Here is a 21653-nt window from a genome sequence, read left to right as displayed (position 1 = left end):
CGAGCCCTGTCGCCCCCGCCGCCCTGGCCACCCCGGAGCCCCTGCGGCCGGGCGGTCACTCGGGCAGAGGCGCAGCGGACACGGCGCCGAGGCGCGGGCGCTGTCCGGACGCCCCGCTACGAGCGAGTCCGAGGTTTCCACTTCCGAGAGCGGGGAGCCACGGCGTGGGAGGGGAGCGGCCAGGCTCGGCGCGCGGAAGTCCCGGCCTGCCCCGTCTGAGGGCCAGGGTCCCCCGAGGCCACTCCGCCCAGAGGCGGATAAAAGGCAGCACTGGCGCTCCAGGAGCCGGGCCCGGCGAGCGAACGTTCGAGCGCGCCGCCGCGAGGAGCGGCCCGGAGCGCTACAGGCCCGGGCCGGCCCAGACCCAAGTTCAGGCAGACGGGGGAGGGGAGCCAACCGCCATCTTTCCCAGAGTGCCTAGGCCATTAGACGAAGCTCCGCCGCGGCGGCCGCTCCCTCTCTCGCGAGACCTGGCGCCTGCGCCGCGAAGGCCACTGGGAAAAGCGGGGGGGAGGGGAGAGGAAGGAAGCCGGGACCCCGGCTGGAGGCGGGCTGAAGCGGCGACAGGACCCTCAGGAAGAGGGGGCGGGGAGAAGGCGCGACTGACGCGGCGTGCAGGCCAATCAAAAGCGAGCTCGGGCGGGCCTCTGGCCAATCGGCAGTGCGGCCTAGCGCGAGGGGCGGGCGCCGGGGCCGAAGGTAGCTTGAGCGCGGCGGCGGCGTTGTTCAGTCAGAGCGAGAACATTCCAGAGGTGAGTCCGCTGAGGGGCGGCGGCCCCGCGCCCCTCCCCGCCCCCCGACCCCGCGGGCCGCTGGCTGGCGGGGCAGGCGCGCCCGCCCGCCCGCGCTCACGGCGCCGTGTCTCCGCGCCAGGTCGCCGCTCCGCGCTGCCCGACCGCGGACGTCGCTGGGACAGCCCCTCCCGCTGCTCGGCGGCGGCACCTGGCCCGGCCGCTCCCCGCGCTGCGCTGCGCTCCGCCGCCTCCGCCGCCCCGGACCGGACTCGGGTTGAAACGCGCCTCACTTCATCCCAGTCCCGGGCGAGCAGCGTTGGGTTTATGTCTTTATTTGACGAAAACGGTGAGTCGCGGGCGGGCGGGCGGGCGGACGGGAGATGGCGGCCGCACAAGATGGCGGCGCCGCCGCGTGACCCGCCGCGGCGTGTGGCGCAGTTTGGGGGGCGGCGGCGGCCTCTGCCCTGCCGGCGGGAGCGCGCGCTGCCGCATTTGTGAGTCACCGCGCCCGGGGCGGGGGCGGCCCCGCGGCCCCGCCGCCGCCGCGGGCCTGGGGCGCCCGGGGTGGGCCCGGCGCCGCCCGAGCGCCTCGGAGGGCGCGGGGCCGGAGGTCAGCCGCGCGCGGGGCCGGGCTGCCGAGTACGCCGGGGCCGCGGCGCCAACGCTCGGGCCGGCCCGGACTGCGGCTCGGGGGGCAGGGCGGGCGGCTCGGCGGGGGGCGGGGCGGGCTTCCGCGGGCGGCGGCCGGCGGCGCCGGTGTCGAGGGAGCCGGGGCTGTGGGTCGCGCGGGCGGCCGTCGGGGCGGGAGTGACGTTACACCTGCGGGGATCGGGGTGTGTTCTTCGCTTCTTCTCTTGCAGAGCTGTTGCGCAGCCATTGGTACCTGTATTGGGGACACATAGCATACAAGCAAGAAGCTTGCAGCCTCAGTGGCGAAAATTTTTTCATGTCAGAGACCGAGAAGTCTTGCAGTCGTTTATGTCATCCCTTCTTCTCCAGACAGAAGATACCAAAAAGTTGCAATCAAAGATCTCTTCATCTTATTGATAAAGCCATTAATAAGCCAAAATGTCTGTCAACGTCAACCGCAGCGTGTCAGACCAGTTCTATCGCTACAAGATGCCCCGTCTGATTGCCAAGGTAATGCTGATCTTCGTTTTAGTAGGAAGACTAGATGTTTAAGTAGATTAAATGCAAAAATAAAGTTCGTGTTCTCTTTAGGTTGAGGGCAAAGGAAATGGAATCAAGACAGTTATAGTCAACATGGTTGACGTTGCAAAGGCGCTTAATCGGCCTCCAACGTGTAAGTAAAGCTTCTTGGAGAAGTCTGAAAAGGTGTATGACGAATATATATTGTCTTGGTCCTCTTTAAGCTGAAAAACATTTACGAATTCTGTGCTAATTAGTTTAAGGGGTAAGGAGTGGAACCTCAGATTTAAAACTAACCAATGTAATAGTTGTCTTAAGTTCACAAAATTACCTGGGCAGCACATTTGATTTTAGCCCGATTTTTTTTTTTTTTTTTTTTTTTTTTTTAAGATTTATTTGAGAGGCAGAGAGGGGCTGTCCATCTGCTGGTTCACTCCCCAAATGGTCACAAGTCAGCTGGAGCTGAGCTGATCAGGAGCCAGGAGCTTCTTCTGGATCTCCCAGTTGGGTGCAAGGGGCCACCTTGCATTGCTTTCCCGTGCCATAGCAGAGAGCTGGATCAGCTGGGACTCAAACAGGCGTCCATATGGGATGCTGGCACTGCAGGTGGCAGCTTTACCCACTACGCTACACCACCAGCTCTGTGCCCAACAACTTAAAAACAATGATTTCTGTGTAAGATATGAACAAGCAGCAAGACATTTAGTTAACTGTAATGAGACAAATCTAATTTTTTTTCTCCAAATAGATCCCACCAAATATTTTGGTTGTGAGCTGGGAGCACAGACCCAGTTTGATGTTAAGAATGACCGTTACATTGTCAATGGATCTCATGAGGCGAATAAGCTGCAAGACATGTTGGATGGATTCATTAAAAAATTTGTTCTCTGTCCTGAGTGTGAGAACCCTGAAACAGATCTGGTGAGTGAGTGCACCCGGAGTTTTAAGTAGATCGCCATCTCTCATTTCTTATGATGGTCTTCTCACACAATTCCACTTTATATGGATGACTTTTTTTTTTTTTTTGCAGCATGTCAATCCGAAGAAGCAAACAATAGGTAATTCTTGTAAAGCCTGTGGCTATCGAGGCATGCTTGACACACATCATAAACTCTGCACCTTCATTCTCAAAAACCCACCTGGTAAGTCTTCATACTAAATGAGTTTTTTTGTTTGTTTTTTTGTTTTATTTTGTTTAAGATTTATTTATCTGAAAGTCAGTTACATAGAAGGAGAGGCAGAGAGAGTGCTCTTCCCATCCACTGGTTCACTCCCCAGTTGGCTGTAACAGCCAAAGCTGCGCCAATCCGAAGCCAGGAGCTGCTTCTAGGTCTGCCACTCAGGTGTAGGGGCCCAAGCACTTGGGCCATCTTCTGCTTTCCCAGGCCATAGCAGAGAGCTGGATGGGAAGTGAAGCAGCTGGGTCTTGAACTGGCGCCCATATGGGATGCTGGCACTGCAGGCGGTGGCTTTACCCACTGTGACACAGCACCGGCCCCACTAATAAGATTTTAACAAAATTTCTGGGAAACAAAATGGGAGATTTTCTGTTGCAAAAGGAATATGGGAACACCACATTACATTGCACGTAAGTGTTTGAAAAGTCTACTGTTGTTTTTTTGTGCCATTAAAGTTGAATAGGGTAGATTTTTACACCATACCATCAACTTTTGAGATGGGACATCTTAAGGTGAATGAGACACTTAAGATTATGATGGGAAACCAGCAGAGTACTTCTAGTGTTGTTTGGTACACGGAGAGCTTGTCTGAAGGTTTAAGGGTCTTTAAATTGCAAGCAACACTCTGTGGCAGACTGTCGAAACTGTCTGGCACAATTTGAGCTTGCTAGAGCAAGGAAGTCTAACCTATTCCGGTGTTCTCTTTCCTGTGAGACAAGCCGTTATATAGACTTAAACAGTGTTCAACTGTGTTGGAGAAAGCTGGTTTGAGATAAAAGCCTTGTTCAAGGTCACAAGGCCTATATTTTAACCAGCTGCGCCATATCACTGGCTCTAATCTAGAATTGTAAGTGTTTTGTTTGGTTTTCTGAGGGTGATCCATAGCAGACAGACAGGATTTAAATGTACGGTGGGCACTGAGATGTTCACTATGAGATTAAACTTGTATTTCCATTCTGTCTCCATGTAGAGAATAGTGACAGTGGCACAGGGAAGAAAGAGAAGGAAAAGAAGAACAGGAAGGGCAAAGACAAGGAAAATGGCTCCGTATCCAGCAGTGAAACACCGCCGCCGCCGCCACCAAGTGAACTCAGTCCTCCTCCACATGCTGTGGTGAGTGGTGTTGAAGGCCCTGGCTGTGGTGGATGTGTGTTGGATCCCAGGTACTGTTGGTTGCTTAAAATCAGAAGAATTTAGTTTATTTTAAAGGTAGAAAGTGAATTTGGTGTCATTAACTTGGCACAGTCTGCAGACATTTTTAATGCCCTTGACCCAAGCGCCTTACTTTTGTCAACAGGAAGAGGAGGAGGATGATGACTGGGGAGAAGATACAACTGAGGAAGCTCAGAGGCGCAGAATGGATGAAATCAGTGACCATGCGAAAGTGCTGACGCTCAGTGACGACCTGGAGAGGACTGTGGAAGAGCGCGTCAACATCCTGTTTGACTTTGTGAAGGTAAACATCTGCTCCTCCGGGAGTCCGGTGCTTCTCCGGTTTTGCCTTTCAGATAATTACTGTATTCAGCTGGGTAGCAGGCAGGTGCCTTCTCGATACCGTGTGAATGGTCTAGTTAACGGTCCTGTGGTTCTCGTTTTCTCTGTCCATTCGAGAAGTGACGTTGAGTGTAGTTGCCAGGATGCAGGGGCACTTGGAGTCTTGAGCCCCCCAGAAGATCAAGTCCATTTCTCTGACTTTCTCTGCAGAAGAAGAAGGAAGAGGGCGTCATTGACTCCTCGGACAAGGAGATCGTCGCTGAGGCAGAAAGGCTGGACGTGAAAGCCATGGGCCCTCTTGTTCTGACTGAAGTTCTCTTTAATGAGAAGATCCGGGAGCAAATTAAGAAATACAGGCGCCATTTTCTAAGAGTAAGCAAACAGATTCATAAGTGAAATCACAGCCGTTTCTCCCTGGGCCTGCCATCTAGCACTTCAACCTCTTTGGCTCATTTGTTAGAAGTTGTCAGCCTAGATCATGTACGAAAAGTTTGTTGATGCCCAAATGTCTGTTTGCAGTTTTGTCACAACAACAAAAAAGCTCAGCGGTACCTTCTTCACGGTTTGGAGTGTGTGGTAGCAATGCATCAAGCGCAGCTCATCTCCAAGATCCCACACATCCTGAAGGAGATGTACGATGCGGACCTTTTAGAAGAAGAAGTCATCATCAGCTGGTCGGAAAAGGTGGGGCGCACAGGAGTGGACTCGGGTCAGAAGTGTGGAGCCAGAGCGGCTGGGGGCTTGGTGTGCCTTGCAGGTGATTCCTGCCTTGTCCGTTTTGTATCCACACTAACAAACAGCTGGGATTCTCGTGTGTTAACTGTATTTTGTTGAGGATTCATGACCAGATATGATCTCCCCAGAGTAAGTTAATGTCCTCAAACTAAGAAAATTGTACTGATCTGTTTTTAGGCTTCTAAGAAATACGTCTCAAAAGAACTTGCCAAAGAGATTCGTGTCAAAGCAGAACCATTTATTAAATGGCTGAAGGAGGCAGAGGAGGAGTCTTCTGGTGGTGAAGAAGATGACGAAGATGAGAACATTGAGGTAAACGCTAGAGAAAATAGAGCATTGATGATGGTGTTTGGTTAAAATGTTTGGACAGTAGTTTGGGAAATAATCACTAATGGATTGTAGAGGGTGGTGAACATCCCTCCCTCTGTGACCAGAGACTATGATCTGTAAAAAAAAACGAGCAGAGGAGAGGCAGTGTGTGTACCCGAGAGTGTACATGGAGAAGCTGCATCTTTGTGGCTGTTTGTGTTAAATGCAGATTGACTGGGACAGGTTTACAATCATCATTTGTTTCATCAGGTGGTGTATTCGAAGACTGCCAGTGTACCGAAAGTTGAAACTGTGAAGTCTGACAACAAGGATGACGACATTGATATTGATGCCATCTAAAGGGCCGAATGCAACCTAGCTTACCAGTGTAATGCTGCAACTTTTTCTCCATTATCAGCCAGAAGTGCAACATGTATGTGCAAAAGCTAAAATAGCTTAACATCATGCTACACTTTATACTAAGAAAACTATTACTGTGAGTGATCTGTATTTAAGCCCAATGAGACATCTAGGGAGTCCATACACATCAGTGAGCAGATAGAGTTTGCTTATTTTATAGCATGTTTCTTTTTGAAAAACTAGTGATGGACACATTTGGATCACATTTATACAGTTAACAAAAATAAAGATTTGATTTTGGTCATTCTTAAGATTTTTGGCTCTGAATGACTTTGGCTGAAGTAATTGGCTCCTTTTATAATGTGCCATCATTTAACCTGATAGGATTCTTGGAGCCTGTGATACGTTGTTAGGTGCTGAGACCATAATGAGGTCTTCAGAGTGTAAGTGTGTGTATTTGTAATGACTTTATTCAGCCACTAAGAAATACAGTACTTGGAAAGTTTTACCTCTGGTCCCACGGATTGGTGTTTGGTAATGTACGTTTAGGCCGAGGTAGACTGCTGATCAAATGACAGCACAACATCTGAGGAGCAGAAGTGACCTGAGTGTCCTATAAACGTTGATTGAGAGCAGGTTTTGAAACTTGAAATTTTGTTTTTCCAGTTTGTGTACAATTTCCCCAAATTGGTAGTCTTTGAAGTCGTGTGCATTGCACGTTGGATGAGCCAGGGAAATGACTACTACATTAACAAATGAGCATTTAATGTGTATGTAGTGGTTGCTTTGTACTAAGAGAACACAAATTCTGAGGTGTGATTGAATAGTCAACTGATTTTATTTGGGGGAAACAGGTAAAGGTGCACTTAATCTCTAGCAGAAACTGAGCATAGTTTTTAGCTTTTACCATTATCGTTTAAATTATAACTTCCGAGTGCTTAGACATACTGTATATTTTGTTCAGTGTGATTTTTCCCTGAATACTAAGGTTGTTCTTTAATGCCTTTTCCACTTGAACCACATAGCTTATGCTTTCTAGATTTTGGTTGCTAGCTTGCCAAAATAAGTGTTACTGTGTTTCAAACTTGATTTTTGTTTTTCTTATTTTAAAAATAAGGTTAAAAGCATATTTCTAAGTCGAAGCCTCTATTTTGGTGTAAGACTTGGGATATTTTTTACTTCACATTGAATCTAGGCAGACACCCAAGAGGTCTGTGACGCTGGTTCTGAGTGCGGGTGACTGGGGCCTCTGCCGGCCCTGCAGGGCTTCGGGTTTGGACCTGTGAGAGAATTCCTTGCCCAATTAGCTAATGTAAACTCACTTGATCCGAGTTCTGACTATATTTGAGTAATCATCTTCAAGATGGAAAATTGTTGTGTTTATTCCTTTCTGCAAAAAGTGCACTGTGGGAGCTGGGAGTCCGTATGGTTAAGCTCATTTGGAGGATTTTCACAGCATTTCCTTATTTCCTTGTGACCCATCTCACAGATTGAGACTTTAACAAATGTATGTAAAAAAATTTTTCACATTGAAATTATACAGACATTTGATAAAATAAAACCTTGTTAGCTTGATATTTTAAGGAACTGAAACCTAGCAATCTTATTTGAGAGAGTTTATTTACAACTGCCTTTGGTAGATTCTGATGAGAGTGGAACAGGAGCCATATACCTGGATGGAATGTGCTGTGTCACACCAAAGAGGGGAGTTTTGCAAACGCGTATGTCGCCTAGGTTTCAAATTCTGCTGTACGGCCAGTTTGCTTTTATCAACTGAAATACCCATAGGAGATCCTGGTGACCTAAGCTAAGCTGCACTCAACAGTGTAAAGCTAATGAGGTTCTGTTACAGAGCTTTTTACTTTTGACCTGAAGGGAAATATGTTTAAGGCGTCTCAACACTAAAGAGAAAATTTGGGCTTGGACTAATGTTCAGTCTGGTGCCAAATTTCCAGTGGAATTCAAATTCGCATAATCTATTGAATTTTATTCATGGAGGGTATCCTAATAGTGATCCTTCACTGCTCTATTGAACTGTCTTAAGATTTCCTGTTCCAAACAGCTACGTTACTTGATTAAAACAATTAAAATTATGTTTTGTCTTTGCTTTAATACTGAAACCCTAAGTTTTCATTTCACAGTGAGATGAAAGCTTTGAAATCAGCCCTGCTCAGTAGCTGGTGCTTTCGATTCTTCAGCAGTCAGACTGGCCAGCCACACACACAGCAGGTGTCGCGTGCACAGTGGTACACTGGGAAACGCGCCTCTCAGGTTGAGAACGGGGAAATGGGGGAGCTTGCTTTGTTCCACACAGTCCTTGGAGCCAGGAGCTTCCTCCGGGTTTCCCACCTGGGTGCAGGGGCCCAAAGACTTGGGCTGTCTGCTGCTGCTTTCCCAGGCCACAGCAGAGAGCTGGATCAGAAGTGGAGCAGCCAGTGTCCATGTGGAATGCTTTTTAAAAGGTGGGGGTGGGGGACAAACAAACCTGGGCTTTGGACTCAAACCAGGGTTCTTGCCAGAGACTTGTGCCTAGTGGGAGGACTAGTCCGCAGAACGCAGATCCTGCAGGGAACTTGATGGGAGTCCAGTGATCACAGCTGGGACCGTAGGGGACACTGCTGTCCACAGGGATAGCAGGGCTGAGCATGTGTTGGTTGACACGGGCAAACTCAGGAATGTGTTCGTGGACTTGGAGCAGTTTGAAGTTCTGTGTCACGTAGTCCCTCACCACCATATCCTGGATCCTGTGACAGCTGCAGGTGGTAGAACCCAGTCCAGCCTGCCCCGACTTGACAAGGCCCCAGCAGGCAGAAGTCTCCAACAATGGCAGCAGAATTCGGCCAGCAGTGTGTGAGTGGGCTTCCCCCAGCTAGGGGAGGACAGAAAGGCATGCCAGGTGTTAGGAGCAGTAAGAGGCTGGGTGGGTCCTGGCGTTTGGTTACACATGGCGCATCACAGGAAGGAGCATACCTGGCCCAGCATTGCTGTATGTTCCACTGTCCCTTGAGCTTTCTGTCGTCACGTGTTACACAGTAGTGGGAAGGGGAGGGGAAGCTGTCATGGAAGTGGGCTGGAGCCATCCACAGATGGAGAAAGTCCCCTGAGGGATAGGCCAGCAGACAGCCCTGGAGGCCAGGACCCCTTGAGACCCTGCCTCCAACTTCTGATCCAGCTTCTTGCTAATAATTCTGGGAGGCAATGGGTGCTGGTGCAAGGACTTGAATCCCTGTCACCCATGGGGTGCCTGGTGCAACCCTAGCTTGAAGAGTGAACCAACAAGTGGAAAATCTTGTCCCTCCCCCTACCTCTTATCACTGTGCCTTTCAAATAAATAAGACTTTAAAAAATTTTAATGGGAGCACCACAATAAAACACTGCCATACATCCACTGAAGCAGCTAAAATAAAAGCAACACCAAATTTTGTGAGGAAGTGGAGGAACGAACTCTTCTGTTGGTTAGGGTATAAACTGCTTCAGGTATTAAACACTGCAGGAAAGGGCCTAACAGCTTCTTGCAAAAACTAGATGCACCTGCCTGCCTAGGAAAGCGAAAGCATGGCTCTTGAGAACTGAGACAGGTGAGAGCCACTTTTCTCATAATGATCCCAGGACCGTCACCGGAAGAATGCCTGGACAGACTGTCCCATGTATGTACTTCATTGAATGTTTTCATCTACTTGAAAGAGCAACAAAGAGCCTGTTGTTCACCAGCCCACTTCCTAAGTGCCCACAACAGCTAGGTCTGGGCCAGGCTGAAGCCAGGAGCCCGGAGTTCCAGCCAGGTTTCCCACATGGGTGGCAGGGGCCCAGCACCTGAGCCATTAGCACGAAGCAGGGTAGCCAGCACTCAACACTTGTGTGCGGGTGCTGTGTCAGCATTCCCATTCTCCCAGGAGTTGTGCTGTGTGGCCATTTTCATTTTCAAGCAATTTGTAAACTGCTCTTTCGCTTTCTTAAGTGAGGCATTGTCCTATAAGACCATGTCTCCATGTACTTGTATAACTTCTAGAATTTGTTCCATCTATTGATTTCCAATTTTATTCCACAATAAAAAAATTTGATAGGATTCTGATTTTTTTTTTTTTTTAATTTGTTGAGGCCTGTTTTGTGGCCTCGTATATGGCACATCCTAGAGAATGTCCCGTGTGTTGATGACAAGAATGTGCAGCTGGGGCCGGCATCGTGCAACAGGCCACCACCTGTGGTGCTGGCATCCCATATGGGCACTGGTTGATCCCTGGCTGCTCTGCCTCTGATCCAGCTCCCTGCCAATGTGCCTGGGAAAGCCCAGGTACTTGGGCTCCTGCCCCATCTGGAAGTCCTGTGTGGAGTTTCAGGCTCCTGGCTTCGGCCTGGCCCAGACCTCACCTCTGTGTCTATTTGGGGAGTGAACCAGTAGATGGTTGTGTCTGTCTCTTCTCTGCCTTTCAAATAAGTAAATTTCTTTTAAGTTTTATTTATTTGAGAGGCAGAGTTGCAGAGAGAGGGCTTCCATCCTCTGGTCCACTCCCCAAATGATTAGTCACCAGAGCTGGGCTGGGCTGGGCTGATCCAAAGCCAAGATCTTCGGGGTCTCCTACATGGGTGCAGGGGCCCAAGCACTTGGGCCATCTTCAACTGCTTTTCCAGGCCATCAGAGGGAGCCGGATTGGAAGTGGAGCAGCCGGGACTCGAACCAGTGCCCATATGGGATGCCAGCACGGTAGGTGGTGGCTTTACCCACTGTGCCAGTGCTGGCCCCTATTGTGTTCCTTTTGGAGCATCACATTGCCTTATTTTTTCATGCTTCTAGTGTTTCTATGCTGATTTGTGTGTATCTGGGGAATCCAGTGTTTCTATCACTTTAAAAAGGTAGCTTTCGGGGACTGCAAGCATGTCCTTAAAGACACCATCTCTGGGTGTGGTTCTGCAGCTTTGGCTCTAGTTCTAGTTGGATCCAGCAGTGGGTCTCACTGTACCTCTCTTGGCTGCAGTTGGTGGTAGCAGTGGCAGCAGGGGTCTGAGGTGCTCCTGTGGCCCAAAAGGGTGCTTGGATCCCTGCCATACAGTCTCCCCACGGCCTCCAGGCTGCTGGCGCTGCAGGAGGACCAGGCCTCAGATTCCCAGCCACTGCCCATGTTGGGAGCTGGAGCTGCAAGAACAGTGCTGGTGCTGGGGGCAGGCCGGATCCACGGACCACCTGCCTCTCCTGCCTCTGGAGTCCAAGAGCAGCGCTGCGCTGGACCAGGCAGGCCCCCCAATCACTGCCTGAGAGAGGGGCTGGGGCCCCAGGAGTGGCCTTGGTTCTGGAGTAGGTGGGGCATACAAACCCCAGGGACTCTCTGAAGGAGAGCTATAACAGATTCTTAAAATAGAGATCTGGCATTGTAGCACAGTGGGTAAAGCCGCCGCCGACAGCGCCGGCATCCCACATGGGTGCTGGTTCAAGTTCTGGCTGCTCCACTTCCAATCTAACTCCCTGCTAACGTGCCTGGGAAAAGCAGTAGAGGATGGCACAGTTGTCTGGATCCCTGCCACCCACTGGGAGACCCAGACCAAGCCCCTCGCCTTGGCCCGGGCTAGCCCTAGCCTTTGTGGCCAACTGGGAGAGTGAACCAGCAGATGGAAGACCTCCCTCCCTCTCCTCCCCCCCTCTCTCTAACTCAGATAAATAAATCATTAAAAACATGAATTATTAAGGAATAAATGGATGCCCACTAGAAAATTCATGAATCTCAAGAACTCCGTACTAAATGAAGGAAGACTTACCCCACAAAGTAAGTGTTAAGATCCCAAAAGCAGGCTGGGTGGAGTGGGGCCCCATGGCGGGGGCAGGGCAGACTCTCTGTGGAGACAGTAATTTACATCCCGTAGGAGTCTGGCTCTATAGGTGTATGCGTTTTCCAAAACTTTGTTCGTGCCATTGCATGGAGATTTTACCTTAGAGAAGGAGCCATAAACAAATACTGAACTCTGCGTAATGCCATGTGTGTTAAAGTGTTTAGGAATAAAATATATTGATGTTTACAACTTTTTTTTTTTTTTTTATAGGCAGAGTGGACAGTGAGAGAGAGAAAGGTCTTCCTTTTTCCATTGGTTCACCCTCCAATGGCTGCCGCGGTAGGCGCACTGCGGCCGGCGCACCACGCTGATCTGAAGGCAGGAGCCAGGTGCTTCTCCTGGTCTCCCGTGGGGTGCAGGGCCCAAGCACTTGGGCCATCCTCCACTGCACTCCCGGGCCACAGCAGAGAGCTGGCCTGGAAGAGGGGCAACCGGGACAGGATCGGTGCCCCGACCAGGACTAGAACCCGGTGTGCCGGCGCCACAAGGCAGAGGATTAGCCTAGTGAGCCGCGGCACCGGCCTGTTTACAACTATTTTTAAGATGTGCCGGGTTTGTGAACGGTGTTGGCACTGCCTGCAACACCAGCATCCTGTGTGAGCACTGGTTCAGGTCCCAGCTGTTCCGCTTCTGATCCAGTTCCCTAGAAAAGCAGTGGAAAGAGGCCTGAGGCCCTGCACCCGCGTGGGAGACCTGGATGCAGCTCCAGGCTCCCGGCTTCAGCCTGGCCCAGCCCTGGCCTTTGTGAGTCGGTTGGAGACTAGAAGAGCAGACAGGAGATTCATATCTCTCCCTCCCCCACCTTCCTCTCCCTTCAAATAAAATATTTTTAAATGCATCCAGGCCGGTGCCATGGCTTAACAGGCTAATCCTCTGCCTTGCGGCACCGGCACACCAGGTTCTAGTCCCGGTTGGGGCGCCAGATTCTGTACCGGTTGCCCCTCTTCCAGGCCAGCTCTCTGCTATGGCCTGGGAGTGCAGTGGAGGATGGCCCAAGTGCTTGGGCCCTGCACCCCATGGGAGACCAGGAGAAGCACCTGGCTCCTGGCTTCGGATCAGCGAGATGCGCCGGCTGCAGCGGCCATTGGAGGGTGAACCAACGGCATAAAGGAAGACCTTTCTGTCTCTCTCTATCCACTCTGCCTGTCAAAAAAAAAAAAAAGCATCCAAAAACAGTTGGATTGATAGGTGGATGGGACAGCACGAGCGGGTGGCTGTATGATTAAACAAAGCACAGTGTTAGTTCTAGAGTCCTTACAGTGTCGCCTGAGTATCCGCAGTTCTTTCAACAGTTTTGTATGTTTTAAGTTTTTTGTCAAATGCTGGTAACATTTAATGGAAGAACAGGGAAGAATCAACAAACCCACCTTTGTAATGGGAGATCTCAGCTAACCTGTTACTGAACCAACTGGCAGATTGCCTTCCAGGGACCACGGCCAGACGACAGCGGACTTCTCAGAGCAGAAATGGGAGGCGCCCTCCGGGGGTGGGCGGGGCACTCCCGGGAAAACGTCCTTATGCAGGCAGTGACGGAGCTGCACAAAAGGAATTGGCAGGGCCTGCTTCCACAGGAGGGACGGGATCCCCGCAGGAAGGGAGGAGGAGCAGGGGCTGGGGTGTTTCACGGCACAAAGCTAAAGGAACCACCGTGCACACTGCCCCGTGGATGGCCAGGACTCCCCAGGAAGCAGATGGAGACGGGTTAGGGCCGTGGACGGCTCAGGGAAGTCTTGAGGTGTGACTGGGCACAGCCGTGGCCTCAGCTCACCCCACAGGGAGCCCTGTGGCTGGAATGGTCCCTAAGAGCGCATCAGACTTGGGCAAGGGAGCCGGGACTTGATACCAGGCCTTGGGTATGGCTGGACTGGGGTGGGCTGGGGAGGGCCGGGGGTTCCGGAGAATGAGCATCAGAGCTGTCAGGCAGAAGAGCAAGGCAGGCGACAGAATGACAGCTCTCAGGGCAGAGTGGGGCGCTGGGAGCAGTCCGGGTGCACAGCAGGTTGTACGTCATGTGGAACTGATAAAGAGGAACATTTTCAAAGACAAGCAGTAGGGGCCCATACCGTGGCATATCAGGTAAATCCAACACGGCTGCCGCCTTTGCCAGCTGCTCCGATTCCCATCCAGCTCCCTGCTGAAGGCCTGGGGAAGGCAGCAGAAGATGGCCCAAGTGCCTGGGCCCCGGCCATCCACCCAGGAGACCAAGATGGAACTCCTGACTCCTGACTTCAGCCTGACCCAGCTCCAACCGTTGCGGCCATGTGAGGAGTGAATCAGTGGATGGGAGATCTCTCTCTCTCTCTCTCTCTGCCTCCCCACCCCCATAAACTCTGCCTTTCATATAAATAAATAAATCTTTAAAATGTATATATATAGGCCGGTGCCGTGGCTCAATAGGCTAATCCTCTGCCTGCGGCGCCGGCACACCGGATTCTAGTCCCGGTCGGGGCACCGGATTCTGTCCCGGTTGCCCCTCTTCCAGGCCAGCTCTCTGCTGTGGCCCGGGAGTGCAGTGGAGGATGGCCCAGGTCCTTAGACCCTGCACCCGCATGGGAGATCAGGAGAAGCACCTGGCTCCTGGCTTTGGATCAGTGCAATGCGCCGGCCGCAGCGCGCCGGCCGCAGCAGCCATTGGAGGGTGAACCAACAGAAAAGGAAGACCTTTCTCTCACTGTCCATTCTGCCTGTCAAAAAAAAAAAAAAAAAAGGCCGGCGCCGCGGCTCAATAGGCTAATCCTCCGCCTTGCGGCGCCGGCACACCGGGTTCTAGTCCCGGTCGGGGCACCGATCCTATCCCGGTTGCCCCTCTTCCAGGCCAGCTCTCTGCTGTGGCCAGGGAGTGCAGTGGAGGATGGCCCAAGTGCTTGGGCCCTGCACCCCATGGGAGACCAGGATAAGCACCTGGCTCCTGCCATCGGACTGGCGCGGTGCGCCGGCCGCAGCGCACCTACCGCGGTGGCCATTGGAGGGTGAACCAACAGCAAAGGAAGACCTTTCTCTCTATCTCTCTCTCTCTCACTGTCCACTCTGCCTGTCAAAAATTTAAAAAAAAAATATATATATATATATAGTTCACCAGGCATTGAGATAGGTGTTATATAAATAGGCATATTCCTTACTTTTATGGAGCTTAAAATCACACGGCAAACATTATTTTTTAAAGATTTTTATTTATTTGACAGGCAGAGTTATAGACAGAGGGAGACAGAGAAAGGTCCTCCCTCTGCTGGTTCACTCCCCAAATGGCCACCACGGCTGGAGCTATGCTGAACCGAAGCCAGGAGCCAGGTGCTTCTCCTGGTCTCCCATGGGGTGCAGGGCCCAAGCACTTGGGCCATCCTCCACTGCCCTCCCAGGCCACAGCAGAGAGCTGGCCTGGAAGAGTAGCATCCCAGGCTAGAACCAGGCACCCATATGGGATGCCGGCGCCACAGGCGGAGGATTAACCTAATGCGCCACTGCGCCGGTCCCGACAAGCATTATTTTTTAAACAATACAAATGGGAATATTTAATGCTAGCATGTAAGCTGGGACAGAGTGGGAGGTGGCATTGTCTAGGGTCTCCCGCCTCCGGAAGGAAGATGTAGGGGCACTTACCTGCCCTGGACCGTGACGTGTGTGTACGAACCTGTCGTCCCCAGAATGACCACCGACAGCAGCAAGAGCATCGAGAAGGGTCAGCGCTGTGGCATAGCTGGTAAAGCAGCCTCCTGCAGCGCTGGCATCCCACATGGGCACCAGTTCTAGTCCCAGCTGCTCCTCTTCTGCTCAAGCTCTCTGCTATGGCCTGGGAAAGCAGAAGATGGCCCAAGTCCTTGGGCCCCTGCTCCCATGAGGGAGACCCGGAAGAAGTTCCTGGCTCCTGGCTTTGGATTGGCCCAGCTCTGGCTGTTGCAGCCATCTGGGGAGTGAACCAGTAGATAGAAGACTCTCTGTCTCTCTCTCTTTCTGTCTCTCTCTGTCTTTGCCTCTGCCTCTCTGTAACTCTGCCTTTTGAATAAATAAATAAATCTTAAAAAAAAGTGTCCAGGCCAGCGCCGTGGCTCAATAGGCTAATCATCCGCCTGTGGCACCAGCACACCAGGTTCTAGTCCCGGTCGGGGCGCCGGATTCTGTCCCAGTCGCTCCTCTTCCTGTCCAGCTCTCTGCTGTGGCCTGGGAGGGCAGTGGAGGATGGCCCAAGTGCTTGGGCCCTGCACCCAATGGGAGACCAGCAGAAGCACCTGGCTCCTGCCTTCCGATCAGTGCGGTGCACCTGCTGCAGCGGCCATTGGAGGGTGAACCAACGGCAAAGGATGACCTTTCTCTGTCTCTCTCTCTCACTGTCCACTCTGCCTGTCAAAAAAAAAAAAAAAAAAGTGTGTCCAGAAAGGAGACACTGCAGGCGGTCTGGGGGCGGGGTTAGGACAGCAGTCTATTGCTTCTTGGGATGCCCTGTTCTGTACTGGAGTCACTGGGCTCGATTCCTGGCTCCACTTCTGATACAACCTCCTGCTAATGCATCCTGGGAGACAGCAGACGGTGACTCAAGTACTTGGGTTCCTGCCACCATGTGGGAAATTTGGATTGAGTTCTAGGATCCTGGCTATAGGGACTTTTGAGGGGTGAACCGGTGGGTGGAAGCATTTCTCTCTCAGTGTGTGTGTGTGTGTGTGTATGTTTCCTGTCAAATAAATAAAATTGTAAAAATAAACTAGGGGCTCTTTCTGTCAATCTGCCTTTCAGTACATAAATAAATCATTTTTAATAAATGCACAGATCATCATAAAAACAAAACAAAATTACTGCACCTGCCCCTCTAACAACTGGGAGTCAATGCAGTGCTGTGTAGGGTTTATAGGCGGCATAGTCCTCACTCGGGAATGTGGATCCAATCCATTTAACATGTTGAGTGGAGCCGTCCAGGCTGCAGTACGGAAGAGCTGTGAGCTTCGTGCTGCTGGAGCTCCCGTGTCTACGCAGCTGCAATGGAACTGGAGGTACTGTGCTTGGAGTATCCTCCAAATGCACCCGTGTTGGACCCTTAACGCCCCAATCTGTGTGTTAATGGTGTGAGACATGGGAGCCTCTGGGAGGGCGTCAGTGGCTTTGTAAGAAGAGGAAGAGGGACCTGAATGGGTGCCCCTGCTCTGCCTCCCCATGCAATGTCCTCCATACGAAGGTCCTTACCAGAGGCTGGCGCCAGGCTCTTGGATTTCCCAGCCTCCAGAACCATGAGGCAAATAAACTCCCTTTCTTTATGAATTATCTGGTCTCAGGAGTTTTGTTGCAGTAAGAGAAAACATGACAGGAGCTGGTGTTGGGACACAGCGGGTTAAAACAGCTGCTGGCATCCCAGATTGGAGTGCCAGTTCAAGTCCGGCTGTTCCACTTCTGATCCGGCTTCCTGCTGATCACCCGGGAAAGCAACCTACGATGGCCTGAGCACCTGGGCCCCTGTCACCCATGCGGAAGACCAGGTTGGAGTCCCTGGCTCCTGGCTTCTGCCTGGTCTGGACATGGCTATTGTGGCTATTTGGCAACTGAAACCAGTGGATAGAATCTCCCCATCTCCGTCTCTGTGTGTCCCCTTGGAAGTGTGCCCACGAGGAGCGACCACCACCATACTGGAGAAGCTGTGCCGGGACAGGGCGACTGTGTGGTGAGCGCAAGTGGGTCTTCGAGGGGCAGAAAGACAGCAGCTGGCCTCGGGTACTGTGGAGAGGCCACCAGCTCTCGGCTGCTTCCCTCGAGGCCCCTCGTAAGGGAGGGATACGCATACCCACCTCACTCGTCTCAGCCACCGCGTATGCCTTCTTGTACGGATACAGATGGAAGATAAGGTGGCACGGACGTCAGAGCCAGCAGAAGGCCGCCACGCACAGCCTGCGCTAACCAGAGCGGCTCTCAGATGTGGCGCGTGAGAGGGGCAGCGTGGAGAGCTGAGAAGGACAAGAGGCAGAGGGGGGTGAGGACGCCTCTTCCAGGCCTATGGAGGCCACGACTGGCTGAGTGCCGAACCTAAGCCCCGGGGGGACAGAGTGAGGGGTGGGTGCTCCTGATGGAATCCGAGCCCCTAGCAGCAGTGACTCCAGGAGCTTGCTCTCTGTGCTAAGTGAGGACACAGTGGGGAGGTGGCCGTCTGCCGGCCAAGACCCCGACCCCACACCCGGCTGGATCTCAGCCTTGCCTGCCTCCAGAAAGTAGGAAAGCCAACTTCTGCCACGCAAGCCGCCCAGTCTGCGCTGCTTTGTCTCGGCACTGGAGCAGCTTAAACAGGTCTCTGCTATCCTTGGTTGGACCTGATTTTTTTTTTTTTTTAACATCTGCAAGGGAAAATCCTGGAACATTGAGAACAAACACAAAGGAGAGGGTATGCACGAGTACGGAGGAGACAGGACCAGGGCGGAGCAGACTTCCCCAGGCGCGCTCGGACCGCACGGGCTCCGGGAGACTCAGCACAGGGCAGTGGGAGCTCAAGACCCCAACAGCACGCGTCTCGGGGCTGCACGGCAGCCGGGAGCAGGACAGCGCTGACCGCGGCCCCGGTGGTGCGAAGCCCGAGGGTGAGGAAAGGCAGGCGGCGCACAGGACACGGCACTCGTGTGGGAACGGTCCTAAACCGAAAACCCAGCAACTGGGCCCAAACAAAATTCTGGAGGATTTCCTGAAGTTAAGGAAATTTAAAAAGTTTTTAAATGTTCACTTTTATTTATGGTTTTCGCTCACTTGAAATGCAGGATGACACAGAGATACTTCATACAGGCCAGTTCCTTCCCCCAAATGCCTGCAACAGCCAGGACTGGGCCAGGCTGAAGCCTAGAGCCCTGAACTCCATCCAGGTCTCCCACGTGAGTGGCAGGGGCCCAACCCATCACCTGCTGCTTCCCAGGGTGTGCGTCAGCAGGAAGCTGATTTATTTGAAAGTGGGAGGCCGGCGCCGTGGCTCAACAGGCTAATCCTCCGCCTTGCGGCGCCGGCACACCGGGTTCTAGTCCCAGTCGGGGCACCGATCCTGTCCCGGTTGCCCCTCTTCCAGGCCAGCTCTCTGCTGTGGCCAGGGAGTGCAGTGGAGGATGGCCCAAGTGCTTGGGCCCTGCACCCCAGGGGAGACCAGGAGAAGCACCTGGCTCCTGCCATCGGAACAGCGCGGTGCGCCGGCCGCAGCGCGCTACCGCGGCGGCCATTGGAGGGTGAACCAACGGCAAAGGAAGACCTTTCTCTCTGTCTCTCTCTCTCTCACTGTCCACTCTGCCTGTCAAAAAAAAAAAAAAAAAAAAAAAAGAAAGCTGATTTATTTGAAAGTGGGGTAGCCGGGACGTGAGCCCACACTGATCTGGGATGCTGGTGCCACCACAGTGCGTCTTAATCTGCTGCACCTCAACATCCATTCCATAAAAGATTTTAAAAAGGGGGCTGGTGCTGTGGCATAGCAGGTAAAGCCGCTGCCTGCAGTGCTGGCATCCCATATGAGTCCCGGCTGCTCCACTTCCAATCCAGCTCCCTGCTAATGGCCTGGGAAAGCAGCGGAAGATGGCCCAAGTGCTTGGGCCCCTGCACTTGCGTGGGAGACCTGGAAGAAGCTCCTGGCTCCTGGCTCTGGATCAGCCCAGCCCTGGCCATTGCAGCCATTTGGGGAGTGAACCATCGGATGGAAGACCTCTCTCTCTCTCTCTCTCTGCCTCTGTGTAACTCTGCCTTTCAAATAAACAAATATTTTTTTAAAAAGACTTTTAAAAGTGTGCCAGATAAAGCAGGTAAAGTGACCAGCTGCAACGCTGGAATCCCATATGGGCATCAGAAGAAGCTGCTGGCTCCTGGCTTCCGCCTGGCCCAGCCCTGGGTTAGGAGCATGAACCAGAGGATGAGAGATCTCTCTCTCTCTTTGTCTCTCTTTCTCTAACTCCGCCTTCCAAATAAATAAATAAATCTTTTGAAAAGGTTGCTCAGGGTTGCTCCCTGTGGTCAGGAGAGAAGAGAGCTCTGTACAGCACCCGAGTCACCGGGCCTGTGTGGGTAAGACTGCCGGCTGTGTCTCACCACTGCTCAGACGGCTCAGCAAGCACTGGAATGCCTTGCAGGAATTTTAGGGACAATTTGTCCTCAGGTTCTCAAACTTTGAGCTCTCATGACCCCTCGTACTCTTTTGTTTTTAAATATTTATTTAAAAGGCAGAGTTATGGAGAGAGAATCTTCCATCTACTGGCTCACTCACCAAATGGCCACAATGGCCAGGGCTGGGCCAGGGTGTAACCAAGTGCTAGGAACTCCATCTGACTTTCACATCTGGGTGTGGGTGCCCAAAGACTTGGGTCATCTTCTGCTGTATTCCCAGGTGCATTAGCAGGGAGCTAGATCAGAAGTGGAGCAGCCGGGGCTGAAACCGGTGCCCATATGGGATGCTGGCATCCTAAGAGGTGGTTTAACCCACTGTGCCACAACACCGGCCCTACCACTTAGACTCCTAAAATCACTGAAGATCCCTAAGAGACTTTGCATAAGTGGGTTCTATCAGCATTTATAATGCTGACAATGGAAACTGAGGGATTGGGGCCGGCACTGTGGTACACTGGGCTAAGCCAACACTTACAACACCAGCATCCTGTATTGGAGGGCCAGTTCAAGTCCTGTCTACTCTGCTTCTGATCCAGCTTCCTGCTAATGTGCCTGGGAAGGCAATGGATGATGGCCTAAGTGCTTGCGCTCCTGCCACCCACTTCTAATCCAGCTCTCTGCTGTGGCCTGGGAAAGCAGAAAAAGATGGCCAAAGTCCTTGGGCCTCTGCACCTTACGTGGGAGAACTGGAAGAAGCTCCTGGCTCCTGGCTTTTGATGGCCCAGCTCCAGCTGTTGCAGCCATTTGGAGAGTGAATAACTCTGCCTTTCAAAGAAATAAATAGGGCAGCGCCACGGCTCACTAGGCTAATCCTCCTGCAGCACCGGCACTCCGGGTTCTAGTCCCATTCAGGGCGCCACCGGTTCTGTCCCAGTTGCTCCTCTTCCAGTCCAACTCTCTGCTGTGGCCCAGGAGGGCAGTGGGTGATAGCCTGGGTGCTTGGGCCCTGCACCCGCATGGAGACCAGGAGGAAGCGCCTGGCTCCTGGCTTCAGATCGGCGCCATGCGCCGGCTGTAGCGGCCATTTGGGGGGTGAACCAATGGAAGGAAGACCTTTCTCTCTCTCTCTCTCTCTCTCTCACTGTCTAACTCTGCCTGTCAAAAAAAAAAAAAAAGAAAAGAAAGGAAGAAATCTTTTTAAAAAATGAAGTGATGGATTGAAAAATGTGTATTTATTAGTTCATTTTATACTGACAATAAACTTATTACATATTAACAAATAATATATTCTATAAAAGTTACATTTTTCAAAAAATTACAATTTTATAATTTTCTTTAATGTCTGACTTAGAATACAGCAGGTCTCTCTCTCACTCTCTCTCCTTTTTTAAGATTTATTTGTTTATTTATTTATTTGGAAGGCAGAGTTACAGACAGGCAGAGAGAGAGAAAGCGATCTTCCACCTCCTGGTTCACTTCCCTAATGGCTGTAATGGCCGGAGCTGGGCTGATCCGAAGCCAGGAGCTTCTTCTGATTTTCCCACGTGGGTGCCAGTTCCCAAGCACTTGGGCCGCCTTTGCTGCTTCCCCAGGCACATTAGCGGGGAGCTGGACCAGAAGAAGAGCAGCCAGGACTCGACCCGGCATCCATCTGGGAGGCCGGCACTGCAGACAGTGGCTTTACCCACTAAGCCTCAGTGTTGGCCTCACTTCTGGTTTTGGTTTTGGTTGAAGCATACTGAGAAAATCTGGCCTCACAGAGATGGATGGTTGGAAAAGAAAGTGACATTTTAATAGCTTTTTCTTTTAAAATATTTTATTTATTTGAGATGCAGATTTA

General features: G+C 51.9%; 1 protein-coding gene and 1 non-coding gene across 2 annotated transcripts; both read left to right on the top strand.

Moving 5' to 3' along the window:
* Nucleotides 1-892: 892 nt before the first annotated feature.
* EIF5 (eukaryotic translation initiation factor 5) lies at nucleotides 893-8071 on the top strand. Its single transcript, XM_062181151.1, has 11 exons — nucleotides 893-1080; nucleotides 1595-1874; nucleotides 1956-2037; nucleotides 2632-2804; nucleotides 2914-3025; nucleotides 4032-4174; nucleotides 4359-4517; nucleotides 4766-4927; nucleotides 5075-5239; nucleotides 5468-5602; nucleotides 5870-8071. Exons 2-11 carry the CDS (start codon nucleotides 1803-1805, stop codon nucleotides 5957-5959), a joined length of 1293 nt encoding a protein of 430 aa, XP_062037135.1. The 5' UTR covers nucleotides 893-1080; nucleotides 1595-1802; the 3' UTR covers nucleotides 5960-8071.
* Nucleotides 3677-3802, top strand: LOC133751767 (small nucleolar RNA SNORA28). The gene has a single exon (XR_009864861.1). It is a non-coding gene; the product is annotated as a small nucleolar RNA SNORA28 (small nucleolar RNA).
* Nucleotides 8072-21653: the final 13582 nt, after the last annotated feature.

Source organism: Lepus europaeus, chromosome 22 (assembly GCF_033115175.1).
Source record: "Lepus europaeus isolate LE1 chromosome 22, mLepTim1.pri, whole genome shotgun sequence".
Classification (NCBI taxonomy): domain Eukaryota; kingdom Metazoa; phylum Chordata; class Mammalia; order Lagomorpha; family Leporidae; genus Lepus; species Lepus europaeus.
This window is presented reverse-complemented; position numbering and strand designations above follow the sequence as displayed.

Excerpts from the sequence above, each read along its gene's own strand:
- EIF5 (XM_062181151.1), top strand. The coding sequence starts at position 1,803 with ATGTCTGTCAACGTCAACCGCAGCGTGTCAGACCAGTTCTATCGCTAC. Across the intron at positions 4,928-5,074 it reads ACAGGCGCCATTTTCTAAGA|TTTTGTCACAACAACAAAAA; the intron begins GTAAGCAAACAG and ends GTCTGTTTGCAG. Across the intron at positions 5,240-5,467 it reads TCATCAGCTGGTCGGAAAAG|GCTTCTAAGAAATACGTCTC; the intron begins GTGGGGCGCACA and ends ATCTGTTTTTAG.